The sequence below is a fragment of the Netta rufina genome (assembly GCF_964035555.1).
Source record: "Netta rufina genome assembly, chromosome: 1".
NCBI classification, from domain to species: domain Eukaryota; kingdom Metazoa; phylum Chordata; class Aves; order Anseriformes; family Anatidae; genus Netta; species Netta rufina.
The window spans coordinates 80653198-80667794 of NC_140123.1; the positions used below are offsets into that span (position 1 = coordinate 80653198).

The 14597-nt window shown below is 48.9% G+C and overlaps 1 protein-coding gene across 1 annotated transcript in view; it reads left to right on the top strand.

Annotated features, from left to right (window-relative positions):
• Positions 1–13447, top strand: part of NHS (NHS actin remodeling regulator) — a gene marked incomplete at both ends in the record, with an annotated part of 240534 nt that extends 227087 nt beyond the window's left edge. Inside the window, 6 exons of the mRNA XM_084302142.1 lie at positions 1694–1756; positions 3947–4139; positions 7186–7317; positions 8543–11494; positions 12007–12133; positions 12823–13447. Coding sequence (XP_084158268.1) covers positions 1694–1756; positions 3947–4139; positions 7186–7317; positions 8543–11494; positions 12007–12133; positions 12823–13447 — 4092 coding nt within the window. The remainder of the gene's footprint in view (positions 1–1693; positions 1757–3946; positions 4140–7185; positions 7318–8542; positions 11495–12006; positions 12134–12822) is intronic.
• Positions 13448–14597: the final 1150 nt, after the last annotated feature.

Genomic DNA, 14597 nt, shown 5'->3' on the forward strand with positions numbered 1-14597 from the left:
TGTCTGCTGTAGCCCAGAGCTACTCTCTCCATGTCCAGAATTGAGCTCACGCTGTTTCTCTCTTGGAGGTTTGCCCTGGGTCCCTCCCCATCCCCTTCTTCTTGTGCACCGACTGGGATCCTCATGAGCTTTTGTGGAACCTCTGACAGAAGTAAAAGATTTTCATGTGCTGGACTCACCACCTCACTGGTGTTGGTCTCCATCCATCTCAACCCTCTCCAAGACAGCTTCCTCTTCAGACACCTTCCATGGGGAAGCTGAATTTCAAAACCTGATCCTTTTAGCTGTGGTAAATCTGCACAAAGCAGGTGACGGGAAACTTGGCCAGAAGATCAAGGGCAAAATGATCCCTGTGACTCTGAAGAGCAAAGTTAACTTGTTGACGTGTTCAGGATCTCTGCACCTTTTCTTACACAAACAGTGGTGTTCATCCCACAGTAAGGGCCTTTTCCCAGCTTAGGAGAACTGGTTTTGCACAGATCAGAATGGCCTGATAGAAACGTCAACCAGGAACAGCCTTCTTTTGAATTTTATCCCTCTGCTCTCCGATAGGGCTCACGTGCAGCTTATTTGGAGGCTTCATTCAACTTTAGTCCTGCACACCAAGGTAAAGAGAGAGGTGTTGCATATCTAGCAAAAAGGTAGGACAAGACAGAGAATTCAGCCTTTGGAGCTTCAACATCACCTTCTTGTATTATTTTGGAAGGAGACCATACAATGCAAAGTGTCTCAGATGAGGGTTTGTGTTTTATTCATCACAGCAGCACCGATGATGTTTGGGCAGAGCAATGTTCATAGGATCATTTGGCAGGTCTGCTAAGTAATGCCAGGGGAGATAGCACTTGCTAGAGCTTTCCAGCATGGTGATCAGACCTTTTTTCTTTTATCTTTTTTCATTTTATTTCCTGTTTTGAAAGAAGTCATCCTTCACTCATTTGTTTTGAAAATAGGACGTTGCAACAAACCAACCAGAGCTTCCACCGTTAAAGGACTTCAGAGCTGCAGAGATTCAGCAAGACCTAGGACAGTCTGGGCATCCCTCTTTATCCTTTCAAGCATTATAAAATGTGACAAAACGCCAATTGGCCGCTGTCGTCCTGACACAATGATTGCAACCTTGAAAATGTAATGACAACATCAGGAAACCTTGGCAATCAACGTATTTGATAAATCATCCTCAGGACCAGCATTATTTATATCCGCTGCCTATAAATACCTCAGGCAAAAAAAAAGTCCTTATATTATGAAATAGATCATTTATAATGTAACTGGATAAGCACCTTGCACTGCTCCAGCTTCAGGCAGTACACAGTTTGAGTTCCCCAAATCAATACAAGACATTCTTAGGACAATTTAACTATGTCCGTAGAAGGAGATCGAACCAATTTCCCTACAATTTCCTCTGATCTGAGTAAGCAAAATCAGCACAGACTTCACATGGGTCCCATAGGCAAAGTTGAATGAGGTAGGGCTGCATTTGTGGAATAGTTTGTTCTGGGACTGATCAGAAAAAAAGCAGAAAAAAAATCAGAACAGACTGATCGGTTGGAAATCGAGGTGGAAAGCTCAGGTTGTTTTGCCTCTGATGCTCGTTTATCCAGGCGGAAATAATGTGCTTTTACCAACAACATTTTGTCTGTGTTTTTAATTTTAATTTATATTTTTTTTCTTTTTTCACATTTCACATTTATAGTTTAACAGCACCCGTTCGCCCTCCCCAGTTGAGTGTTGCCACATGACCCCCTGGAGTAGAAAGGTACTGGAAAAACAAGCAATCCTCAGCTCACAGCCCTCTCTCACTCTTCTCCCTTCCAGACCCTAACCCTGCCTCTTGCTTGCTTTTCACTTTGCTAACTTTACTGCCTCTTCTGTTTCTGATGTCAGTAAGGCACAATAAAGACATCTTTTTCCCTCTTTCACTCTCCACCTGGGATCAGTTTCAGGAGCTCCTGGCCACAAGGCCACCTCATTGATCCTAACACCCCCTTTTAGCGGCCTGGTCCAGGACAGAGCCCATAGCAGCAGTGACTGCTTTTCGTTTTCTTGCAATGTTTTTGCCCAATGCTTTATTTTTCCAAATGGTAAGGAATGGTTTGGGCATTACCAGAACAAACACGTGCATTTGGATGCTCAGCGATGCTGCAGTTTGCTGAGCAGGAGCTCTGGCAGCCGGGGTCACTTCACCCGCTTTGTCCCCTGCTCCATTGTTACCCTGGCAGGAGCCAGCAGCCGGTGCAGCCTCTGTGTGTCTGCCTGCGTGTGTGCAGGGTTTGGGTTTTTTTTGTTGTTGTTGGTTTTTTTCTTTTTTTTCATGCATGCATCAAACTTTTTTTGGGGGGGGGAGTTACCTAGGAAACAAAGTCTTTTGTGCTTGAAGTTTATACGAGCTATTCACGTCTGCCGGGGATCGGCACAAAAGCCGCAGAGAGAAAGAAGGCTGCAATGTTTTGCTAAAACCCTACGTGGGAAAGCGGGGCTCCCCGCGGGCGGGAGGAGGAGGACACACGTCCCCTCGGCCCTGGGGTGCTGCAGGGGGTGACGGCGGCCAGGTAAGTGCGCGTCCTCCCGCCCTGCAGCCAGCAGCGTGGCTTTGGGATCCAAAATGCTTTTGGGGCTGGGGCGTAAGCGCTGTCTGGAGCTGGAGGCAGCTCGTTCCCCGGGGACTTGTGCGAAGCCTGGGAGGAGGAATGGCAGAGCTACAAAGGCAGGCTGGCGAGAGCGCGCCGCGCTAGACCGCAGCCTGCTGGACCCCGGCACGGAGGGGAGCGCGGCGTTTTGTCTCCGCCAAAAATTGGCGAAGAAAGCTTCAAGAGCAGTTATGAGGGAGAAGCCGGGTAGCTGGGCAGCTGGGAATTCAGGGCTGGGGAGAAAGCCAGCCTGAGAGGTGCTGCTCTTCGTGTTTAAAGAGGAGGCAGATCGACTTCCCGGGCTAGGGGAAGAGTTGTCACGGCTTGTGGAAGAATGTTCTGATGGAAAAAGGGGGGGAACTGGGCAGAAAAAGGTGAGTGTTTCTCCCCTCCGCTCCTTCCAAACAAAATGGGAAGTTTGTTTTGTTGTGTTTTTTTTTTTTTTAAACAAAGGGACTCCAAACCAGGGGTTGGTAGCTGGTACCACATGAAAACCTGCTTAATTTATTTCTGTTACTGGGTGGAATTACAACAGCTTTGCAGGACAGGGTGCTGCTGGGGGATTTGGTTTTGCTTCACAAAGAAAACAAAGCCTCTGTGTTGCTTCCACGCAGTTTACTTTTCTCTCTGTTTCTTTATCTTCCACACCTAGTGCTTCTCGTAGCATGCTGTAAAAATTTGCATGGTTTCTAAACAATACTTCCAATTTCTTCTGGTGGCGGCCGACCTTCCCTCTGGCCGACATCCTCCTGACCCCGGCCCTGCTAACACCTGCCGCTTCCAACCACGTCGCTGCCGGTTTTCTGCAACTTTTTTTCTGGTCACGTCCCTAGTTTGTAAAAATGAGATGCGAGTGACTTCCCGAGGCGCGGAGGGGTCTCGCTTAAAGCCTTAGGCCTTCTGCTGCCTGTCCTTGAACGAGTGTTTCCCCGGGGCCGGTGCTCCCTGCTAGCAGCAGACCGCTGTGCTCCAAAGGCTGTGGATGCAGAAGCATGCCCCGGTGTCACGCCGATGGTAAGCGGGTGTGCACTGAAGGCAGCAGCGTGCAAACACGGGACGTGTGCCCCTTCCGAGCGGGAGGGCGTCCTGTATTGCCCCGTGAAGGCGCTGCTCCTCTCCCCGCACGGTGAGGTATTTGTCCCCTGCGCCCGCCGCGTTATCGCCGCTGCAGCGGGGAGCAGGCAGCGCCGTGTGCCTTGCCCAGAGCAGCTCGTGGTTGTTCCCTGTCACTGATTGCTGATCTGTCTGCCTGCTTTGTTCCTACAGCAGCCGCGCGTGCCCGAGTGGCAGACACTGATTCTGAATGTATTCGTTTGCAGTCCCATCCACCAGAGGACGAAGATACAGATGTCATGTTAGGGCAGAGGCCGAAAAATCCAATACATAATATCCCTTCTACACTGGATAAGCAAACCAATTGGAGTAAAGCACTACCTCTCCCAACTCCAGAGGAGAAAATGAAACAAGATGCCCAAGTGATTTCTTCTTGCATTATCCCCATCAATGTCACTGGTACAAATCTCTTCTATTTCTTTTTGTATTTATTGCATGGTTCGAGGGAGGTCAAGTGCTTACTTTGTTTAATTTGTTTGAAGTCGCTGGATTTTACAGTCTGTGGGCATAGACCCTGGCCTGAGGATTTAGTTGCTGGAAGAGAGTGGGCTAAATTCGTCCCTCATGCGTGCCCACTGAAGTCACTGGAGCCACATCTAGGATGAATTTGGCCCACATTTTTCGAGTCATGTTGTACAGTGTAACGTAACGCTGGCTCCCTGTATAAACAATGTACTTTTGTTGTGTATATAACCTACAGCCTGTATTCACAAAGACCTCAAATAGCTTTTCGAACGTAGCTGACTGAAATAATGCAGAAAGCCACCAGGATTAATCATATGATTATCATGTGTAGCAGGAGAAGAGAAACTAGAGAATGTAGGCTACTATTTGCAGTGCTTTAAACATGCAAGTCATGACTGTGTAGCATGCAAACCACAGCTCTGAGATCTCTTTATATGCTGCTATGCTGAAGGTATAGTAATGGCATTTTCTTTTATTTATATAACATTTGGATGCATTTTACTAGATTTATTTGAACAAGAATTGTTTGTGTAAGCACCAGCTTGATCAGTTATTAAATGTGATAGATGACTTGTTTCCAGAATCAAAAATCAGGTTGTTTTTTTTTCTCTTTCTCTCTTTCTCTTTCTCTCCTTCCAGAGGGCTATGGTAAACATAAGGTTTATCTGAGTTTTCCTCAATGATATTTTGCACCAAGGTTTGATTAATGTAAGAGCATAAAGTGGGCTGACTTCCACGGCTATAGACTTGAAAATTAATAGTCAGGGAAAAAGCAGGGAGCTCTCAGCTAGCCGCAGAGAAAATTCTGGTGTTTAATTGTGTTTTTCCAGAATCCGGGGGGTTGGCGGGGAGGTCACGTCCCCTCATGTCACATCGCTCCTGCTTGTGTCCATCGGCAGTGCCCAGCCTTCCCACAAAACAGGCTGCCAAGCTACCTGTGGTGCCAGGGGAGGGCTGCACGCCCCCTGCCCCGCTCTGCTCCCAGGAACTTGCTGCTGACTTTCCAAGGGCCTCACTTTTTTGGGGGGCTCACTGCAGCATCCCTTCTGCCCCACCATCCACCTGGGGCAGAAGGAGCTGTGTCCAAGGGCTGCCTGCTCCAGGCTGGGCACTCCCGATGAAAGCCCCTGCAGAAAGAAGTGAACAGAGTGGCATGCGCCCACGAGGCGTTGAGTGATGCTCTGCCCCCACAGCACGTAGGACCCTAGGTGTGTAGGCTGCCCAGCATCACTAACGTCACACAGCCCAGAGCAGAATTACAGCACTAGGCCTGGGACCGATGTGAACTTTTCCAGTAATAGCAATTTTTGCCTAGACTCCACCTGCCATACACTGGAACCAAATTTTACAGATCAAGAATGGTATGTAATCTTCTGGATGTTTATGTGTATCATTCTCATTAGCACTAATGGGAATAATTTGTACGCGTCACGGGGAGGACGTACCCTCTGCCACTTTCCTCTGGAGATGACCCGTGCATCTGGCACACAGAGCATGTTCAGATAACTCACAATTGCTGGACACCCAGCAATGATTCGGATTGATTTTCGTTTCAAAGAGTTTGCTTTCATTTTTCTGTTTTGTTCTTTAAGCTTCTCCCAACCCCGAGAAATGTTCACTTTTTTGAAATGACTGTTGTTGGAGTTTACAGCACTTTCCTTCCATATTAAAGAAAGTTCTTCCTCTGCTTATTCCAGGGGCATTGGTGGTTACAGGACATCTGTCTGAAGCCTCTATTTCACTGTAGTAGATTTCAAGAAGAACTTTTACAAGAAAGTTACTTTTTAACGTTTTACATTGTTATGTAGTGTAATATGTATGTGTATGTCTGTGTATAATTATGTTTTATATAATTATACGCTATTACAATAGTTTTTATCAGGATTTTTTTTTATTATTATTTTGTTTACTTTGGTTTGTTCGTTTTTCTTAAGATTACAAACCACTGTACCAATGATCCCAATGTTAGTGTTTTTATGGACCTGGCACATTTTTTCCGACCTGTCCCACGTCAGCTTTAGAGAGCAGAAGCGTATAGCTGTGCGAGACCACAGCTGGTCTTTTGGTGGGCCTCCTTTTAATTTTAGATTGACCACAGTGTAAAAAACAAAGTCAAAGAGACTTCCCTGTGGCAATTCCATAGAAACATAGAGAAAAGGAGGAATTCTTGCCCATTCTGCATGACCATGGTTATAAATAGGTGTACATGTGAACTTGGGCTCCTAAATCCAAATTTAGGATGGTAAATGTGTGAGCTGATTCCCAGAGCGGACTCCTGTGTGTCTTGCTGCAAGCTGAGCGCTTGGGAAAATCAGGCCACGTGCTGGTGCACAATACCTGCTGCCCATTTATTTCATCCTTGGCCATGTGTAATAGTCAAGGAAACTGCTCTCTAAACTTGCATGTGGACTTTGCCCCATTTTAGCTGTCTTACTCCTTTCTGAAATGGTAGCCCTTGTGGCATATTGATCTCCTAAGAAGCCCCCAACTAATGTAATTTGGCATTAAAATTTAAATTGTTTCCTTATGCTTAGTTGCTTAAAGTAAGTCAGGCTGTAGCTGAAAAGTTTGCTCCTTGCAGACAAGTAACTGTCATTGTCCCTGTGACAGATGGATAAATAGTTATAACAAAGATGCCCTGCTACCAGGAGCCCTCAACTGTATTTTCCTTCCTCGTTTTCTTTTCTTTTCTTTTTATTTTCCTTTTCCTTTTCTCTCTTTCTTTTTTTTTTTCTTTTTTTTTCTTTTTTTTTTTTTTTCAGTCCTTGTGTTACTTTTGGCAGACCAGGCTGCTGAGGGGGAGCTGGAATTAAATGTAAAACTGTGATATACTGTAATATAATTCACATAAGAGCTATATAAGGGCTCCCTTATGTTTATTCACAGGCTTAATCCAAGCTCACATACCTCCACTGTGTTCCAGCCATGAAAATTTGTTTACTATTTCTAAAGGCTAATGAGACCTATTTATGGGTTGCAGGAGTTGGTTTTGACAGAGAGGCTAGTATACGCTGCTCTCTTGTTCATTCACAATCTGTACTACAGCGGAGACGAAAGTTGAGGAGGAGGAAAACCATCTCTGGCATCCCCAGAAGAGTGCAACAAGAAATAGGTGTAGTATAAATACAACTCTTCCATAGATAGCTTTCTAACCAACTTAAATTGCAGGGATATGAGCTGGTAGCCGGCCTTCCAAAGATATGAATCCTTGAAAGCGTAACTGGTTGTGGAGTTTGGGAATGATGTGTTTTGTTTTTTTGATTTACTGCAGTAAGCAAAGCTATATTACTCCATATGGCCCTGACGTACGGGGGCCTTACCGAGTAATATAGATGTACGTGTTCAGCTCTTATCGTGTAAATGTTAATCAGTTATTTTTTTTCCATTTTATTTTTGTTATAAACCCATAGTTGCGTGCATAAAAAGTAACTAGATTAAGTGAAAGTTTTTTCTTGTGTGAGGGGATCTGAAGGTAAAGAAATGACAGATGTTGCTCAGCAAAGTGATGAGCTGTCACAACTCACTCAGATATCAGCTGGATATCCGCATTAGAGACAGCTGCTGGTACCCCACTGAAAGCTTTGCTAAAAGTTCCTTTTCTTTGTCATGCTTGTCCTCAAGTCCTTCCTTGCATTCTTTATTACCAAGGATATTTGCTTGAAATCAAGTGGCTTGCCTTGCTTCTTTTGCGGGTAAACTAGGAACAACTCTGTTGAGGGCAAATACAGTGTAAAATTGGTCTGAACCCGAAACTAAATGAACAGGATCATTATTTTTTAATGTTCATCTACATCTGAAGATGACTCTGATATCTCGGTCAGTTGCTGTGAAATTTGATCGGAGGCAGAAGGAATGTGTTTATCATAGGGAATAAGCAACCAGAGAACCTATGAAACAAAGATTCTGTTACTGTGCAAATATTCTTGGTAGGAAAGAAGCAGATAATGGAAATTCTGAAAAGATAGATAGAATATAATTATTTTTAGAAGTTTACGGAGTGTTTGGTCAGGCGGCCGCTCCTGACAACTGCCTGTAACGAGCTACAGTACAGTGAAAAAACTGAAAAGTTAATATTCATCTTAATATTTACCACAGTGAGATCAGCTCTGCGTGAGATCACATTGCAGAAACAGGAGAACTGAGATCACGTTGCAGGACTAGCAGAATTTCCCACCTCACTGCGATGAGGTCTGCCTTATGTACATTTTATAGCCGAGCTAGCTTTGGTACAAAACTCAGCAAGATTAAATGCAGATATGCTTCTTGGGTTTCTCCGCGGGTCGTCTCGTGTCGGGACGCGCGAAGCTGCCTCTCACCCAGCTTTACGTGTACCCTAGATTCGGACGAGTCGCCGGTGGCGAGGGAGCGCAGCGTGATTGTGCACGCCAACCCGGACTTCTCCAGCGCCGGCAGCCGGCGGTCGGGGACCAGGGACTCGGAGTGCCAGACGGAAGAAATCCTGATCGCCGCTCCCTCCCGGCGCCGCATCCGCGCGCAGAGGGGGCAGAGCGTGGTCGCCTCCCTCTCCCACTCTGCTGGCAACATTTTGGTGCTGGCGGACAACGGGGATGCCGTCTTCGCTGCCGCCGTCAGCAACCGCATCCGCTCGCGGAGCCTCCCTCGCGAGGGTGCAAGAGCCAGCGAGGGCGACCCGGCCGCCGCCACCAAGAGTTCGGCGTATGAGGCAGAGCACTTCCTAGCCAGCCAGGAGAGGCTCCCGAAAAAGGGGAAGGAGGTCCTGAGCAAACAGGGTTCACAAGAGCACCAGCCCCTAGGTTTAACGTGCCCTCAGCACCTGCACAGCCCCGAGCACAGCATCGGCGAGAGAGGGAGGTCGCGACTGTCGAGGATGGCAGATTCGGGAAGCTGCGAGATTTCGTCCAACTCGGACACCTTTGGGAGCCCCATTCACTCCATCTCCACGGCAGGAGTCCTGCTCAGCAGCCACATGGACCAGAAGGATGACCACCAGTCCTCCAGCGGCAACTGGAGTGGGAGCAGCTCCACGTGTCCCTCTCAGACATCCGAAACCATTCCTCCTGCTGCCTCTCCACCGCTGACAGGCTCCTCACACTGTGACTCCGAGCTGTCCCTCAACACCGCTCCCAACGCCAACGAGGACTCAAGCGTCTTCATCACGGAGCAGTTTGGTGACCACGTGGACAAGGTCAGAGGCCACAGGGCGAGCTCCTTCACCTCCACCGTGGCAGATTTACTTGATGACCCCAACAACAGCAACACGAGCGACAGCGAATGGAACTACCTGCACCACCACCACGATGCCTCCTGTCGCCAGGACTTCAGCCCCGAGCGCCCCAAGGCCGACAGCCTGGGATGCCCGAGCTTCACGAGCATGGCCACATATGACAGCTTCCTAGAGAAGACCCCCTCTGACAAGGCAGACACTAGCTCACACTTCTCCGTGGATACTGAAGGATACTATACCTCCATGCACTTTGACTGTGGTCTCAAGGGTAACAAGAGCTATATTTGCAACTATGCAGCCGCAGGCTCCGAGAGCGGCCAGACGGCAAGCGTGACCTCCAGCCTGGCCGACTGTGCCTGGCAGGAGTGCGTGAACCACAGGAGGCAGGGACGGCAGAGCATCTCTCTGAAGAAACCAAAGGCAAAGCCAGCCCCACCAAAACGCAGCTCGTCTTTGAGGAAATCTGAGGGCAGCGTGGATCTTCCTGAGAAGAAGGAACCAAAGATTAGCAGCGGGCAGCATGTGTCGCACACCGCCAGGGAAATGAAGCTGCCGCTTGAGTTTTCCAACACGCCTTCCAGAGCGGAGGGCTCCAGCCTGCCACCCAAATCCGAGCTGCCCTGGGTGAGCCAGAGCGACGGCAGCCTGAAGGACGCTCAGTTCGACACGGCCGGCATGCCGTCCTTTAAAGACGAAGGTGCTGAACAACCTCACTATGCAGACCTCTGGCTCCTGAACGACTTGAAATCTAGCGATCCTTACAGGTCTTTATCTAATTCGAGCACTGCTACGGGTACCACGGTCATAGAGTGCATCAAGTCGCCAGAGAGCTCCGAGTCCCAGACGTCGCAGTCCGGGTCACGGGCCACCACCCCATCCCTCCCTTCCGTCGACAGCGAGTTCAAGCTGGCCTCGCCGGAGAAGCTGGCGGGTCTGGCCTCGCCCTCCAGCGGGTACTCGAGCCAGTCGGAGACGCCAACCTCCTCCTTCCCGACTGCCTTCTTCTCCGGACCCTTGTCTCCGGGGGGCAGCAAGAGAAAGCCGAAAGTACCTGAGAGGAAGTCGTCGCTGCAACAGCCGCTCTCTAAAGACGGCACCGTGTCTGCAAGCAAAGACCTCGAACTCCCGATTATACCTCCGACCCATCTCGACCTAAGTGCTCTTCACAGCGTCCTGAACAAACCGTTCGCTCACCGGCACCAGCTGCACGCCTTCAACCCCAGCAAGCAGAACACGGTGGGAGAAGCCCTCAGCCCCAGCCCGCCCTCTGCCCTCGCCATCACGCCCTCCGTCCTCAAGTCCGTGCACCTCAGGGCTGTCAACAGGCCCGAAGAAGCGAAGCAGAAGGGCAGCACTCCTGACCTGCTCTGCGTCCGAGAGACCACGCTGGTGGCAAATGATGTTTCGCCGGGCAAAATGAGGCCGCTCCTGACCAAGAAGCCGGTATCACGGCAGTACTCCACCGAGGAGGCCATTATGCCGTACATCAACGCTTCCCCGGTAGAAACGGGCCCTGGAAAACCACCCTTAGAAAAGAGCTCCTCTTTCAGTGGGCAGAGTAATTGCGAGCAAGAAACCCTAACTTCAGCAAGCGCAGCTCTGGTTGAAATCAAACCCGTGAAGGACCAAGTGCCCCTGGCCGCCGAGCGCTTGCCAGACAGAGCTCTGAATCAGTCTTGTGCCGTTCCTACAGAAGGGTTTCAGAAAGGCTCGGCCGTCCCCACAGGTGATTACGAAGTGGAGAAAGCTAACCGGGGAGCAGAAGTAGACGGCCACCCTGAACGCACGCAGCCAGAGCTCTCTGGTGGCAGTGGGCAGCAGCTGGAGCCTGGCCCTGCAGCTGAAAGCCCTGCTCAGGCGCAGGGAGTGGATGTCAGCGATCAGCTTAAGCACCAACTCGATTTAAGCCACCATGTGCCTGGGAATATCAGCTTCGAATCAGAGACGGCGGCGGTAAACTCGCTCGGTGAAGCGAGTTGCAAGCAGGAGAACGACATCGCATCAGGTATTCCTACCAAAAGTGCCTCCGATGCCGGCAGGGCGGACGAGCCAGCGGGTGGCACAGAAGAGCCGTCGCTGAAAGGTCAGTTGTGTCCTCTGTCTGTGCTGGGCGGGGTGTGACTGGCAGTGACAGGGTGACAAAGCTGGGTGCCCTGAGGGCTGGAGGTGCCACTCGGCATGCCTCCGCAGGCCCTGGTGAGCCCTCCTGGTCTGACAGCAGAGCAGCCACCCAGAAATGCTGGGTGCTCTCTCAGAGGGGTGTATTTCTCTGATAAATGCTTCTTCCCTTGTGCTACGTGCCAGACAAAAACAGGAGAGGGAGGAGCACTGCCCTGCTGTGCAGGAGGGCTGCACTGTCACCGCTGCAGAGCTGGCGCCAGCGCCTGTACCACAAGCAGGAGGTCCTGCTCTTGGGCCCTAGCAGTGCCCGCCGCATGGCTCCGACATGCAACGTGTATGGTAGTTAGAGGATAAAGTCTGTGTCACCAGCACTGGCCTCTGGCTCACACACTGAGCTCACACCTTGCCTTAGCAGCACTGGTTCAGCACATGGCGGTGGTCAGACTCTAACCATGGCTTCTGTCCTTATCTTAGAGTCTTCTCCAAGTGACGACTCCATCATGTCCCCGCTGAGTGAAGACTCTCAGGCTGATGCTGAGGACGTTTTCGTGTCTCCCAACAAACCTCGCACTACTGAGGACCTGTTTGCAGTCATTCACAGGTGATCTAGCCTTCTTGTGGTTAGGCCTTGCCCTGCCCGCCAGCAGACATAGCTGGTGTGGTGTGGTGGCGTGCACGAGTATCCCAGCCAGAGATGGTACTGGAAGTCCTGAAGTCCTGCTGGTACTAGCTTACATATTATGGGTGTTTGCCTTATATAATGGCATTGACGATGCTAACCATATTACCAGGGGTCAGGAGCAATGGGTACTGGTCACATGTGTGCATGATGAGCATCTACAGCATGTGTAGGATGCTTTAGAAATAACATCAGACTGTTCTCTCTAATAAACACACATCTCCAAAGAAAAGTCCCCACGGTGGTTTCTGGGTGCTGCCCCCCAGCTCTGTCTTAAAGAGTGAGCTGTCACACTAAAGTGATGAGAGGGCATCTCTTCAAATTTAGCATGTTGTGTATTCAGCTGAAATTTGTGATCACAGCTGAAATTACAGATTTCTGATATTAAATGGGTTATGATGAGTATTTGGCTAACCTGGGACTCAAGCATCATTGTCTTTATAAAGAGCAGTTTGTGCATGAATTGTTTTCGAAGAACTGGGTAAGATTGAGAGGGATAAGGGAGCTCCAGCTAGTTTAAAAGCGTGGTGAATCCATGAAACTGCAGGCTAGTGTGAAGCATTCTTCTACAAAGATAGCGTATGAAAGAGCATTCCTCTGTATTTTTACAGATCGAAAAGGAAAGTTCTTGGGAGAAAGGACTCCGGAGACCTGTCTGTCAGGAACAGATTGAGAGCTTCCTCTGGGACAAGCAGCCAGCCACCCGCCAGCAGTACGCTGCCTGCCAGCAGCGCGCCACCTGCCAGCAGCACAGGTGCTCCCATAAGCAGCCAGAGGTCCCCCGGGCTTATATACAGGAACGCCAAGAAGTCCAACACATCTAACGAGGAGTTTAAGCTACTGCTCCTTAAAAAGGGCAGTCGGTCTGATTCTAGCTACAGGATGTCCGCCACAGAAATCCTGAAGAGTCCAATTCTGCCCAAGTCTCCCGGAGAGCTGATGGCGGATGCACCCCAAAGCCTGGACGAGTCTCCCCAAGCAGCGAGCCCTGATGCGCTGTCCCCACTGTCCCCCTGCTCCCCGAGGGTCAACGCGGAAGGATTCTCCTCCAAGAGCTTTCCCATGTCAGCATCTTCGCGAGTGGGGCGCTCCCGGGCGCCGCCGGCAGCCAGCAGCAGCCGGTACAGCGTGCGCTGCAGGCTGTACAACACACCGATGCAGGCCATCTCGGAGGGAGAGACTGAGAACTCGGACGGCAGCCCCCACGATGACCGGTCTTCTCAGAGCTCAACATAGGCTGCCAGGGACTGCTGACACCACGTGGGTTGTGTAAGGATGTGAATATAAGAGGCCAACGCTGTAGCAGTCGAAGAAATAATAATAACAATACTTGCAGGGCAATAGCGATGCTTAAATGTGTTTGTGTTCGTCAGATGCTGGGGAAACAGGACTACAGCTGTAGCTATTTATTACTCTACATTTTCCAAAAGTAGAAAGATATGCTACGCCTATTCTGTTTTCTTTTAGCTTCATTTCATTTATCCCACTCTCATTTCTGTTGTCACTGTAGATTTCAAGGCTATACACTTTTCATAGAGTTCAGAGAGACTTTTTGTGTTATTTTTTTTTCCCAGAAGTTGCCCATCTAGAAAGAAATCCCTCACTGTAGTGCTTCCCTAGGGAGAAAAATAAAAAAGCAAATGCTCTTGAGGATTGGTATTTTTCTACACTAAAATGAGCTGAAACAAAATTTAGAAGAAATTAACAAAGCATATGTAAATACCATATTTTTGATAGAAATTTGTAAATAGAATTATCAAAAAGTGGACACGTGGCAAACAATTTACCGCATAACAACTTTGTTTATAGACGACAAAAGAAGTCAAATGTAATAACTGTATTCTGTGAATACCATTTTCATATCAAGCATAAATTCACATGGCCACCAACAACCACTTTCGGTGCCATATAAGCCTCAATGACGACATTTAACAGTCGAAAGGAATTCTCCACCTTAGCTAACAAAACGAAAAGGCTGAGATCGGATTAAAGCAACCATTTGTCTTTCTAACATAGCTCCCAACAAGCTAACTGGAAAGTGCAGCTGTGAGTTTCACCGTGATAACCAGCTGGGAAGGCAGGCGTGCTTCTGACACAACTAAGTCATTTCTAATACGAAGCCCCAAACGGTCCCATCTGACGGTGTCCCCTGGGCCTTCGTGCTAACAGGGATTGCTTGGGCGGGAATAGACGCGAGGAAATAGTACTTCCTTTCGTATTCCTATTAGGCTATTGGGATACATAACACAGTCATAACCTGGTAACTATAATCTTTAAACATGATTAGTTTCTGGCTCTTAAGGGAAACAAATAAATTATAAGCATGCAACAAGCGCTTTCAATTTATCAGTAAATATCTGCGATGAGTTTTCAGTGAAGCTTTCTC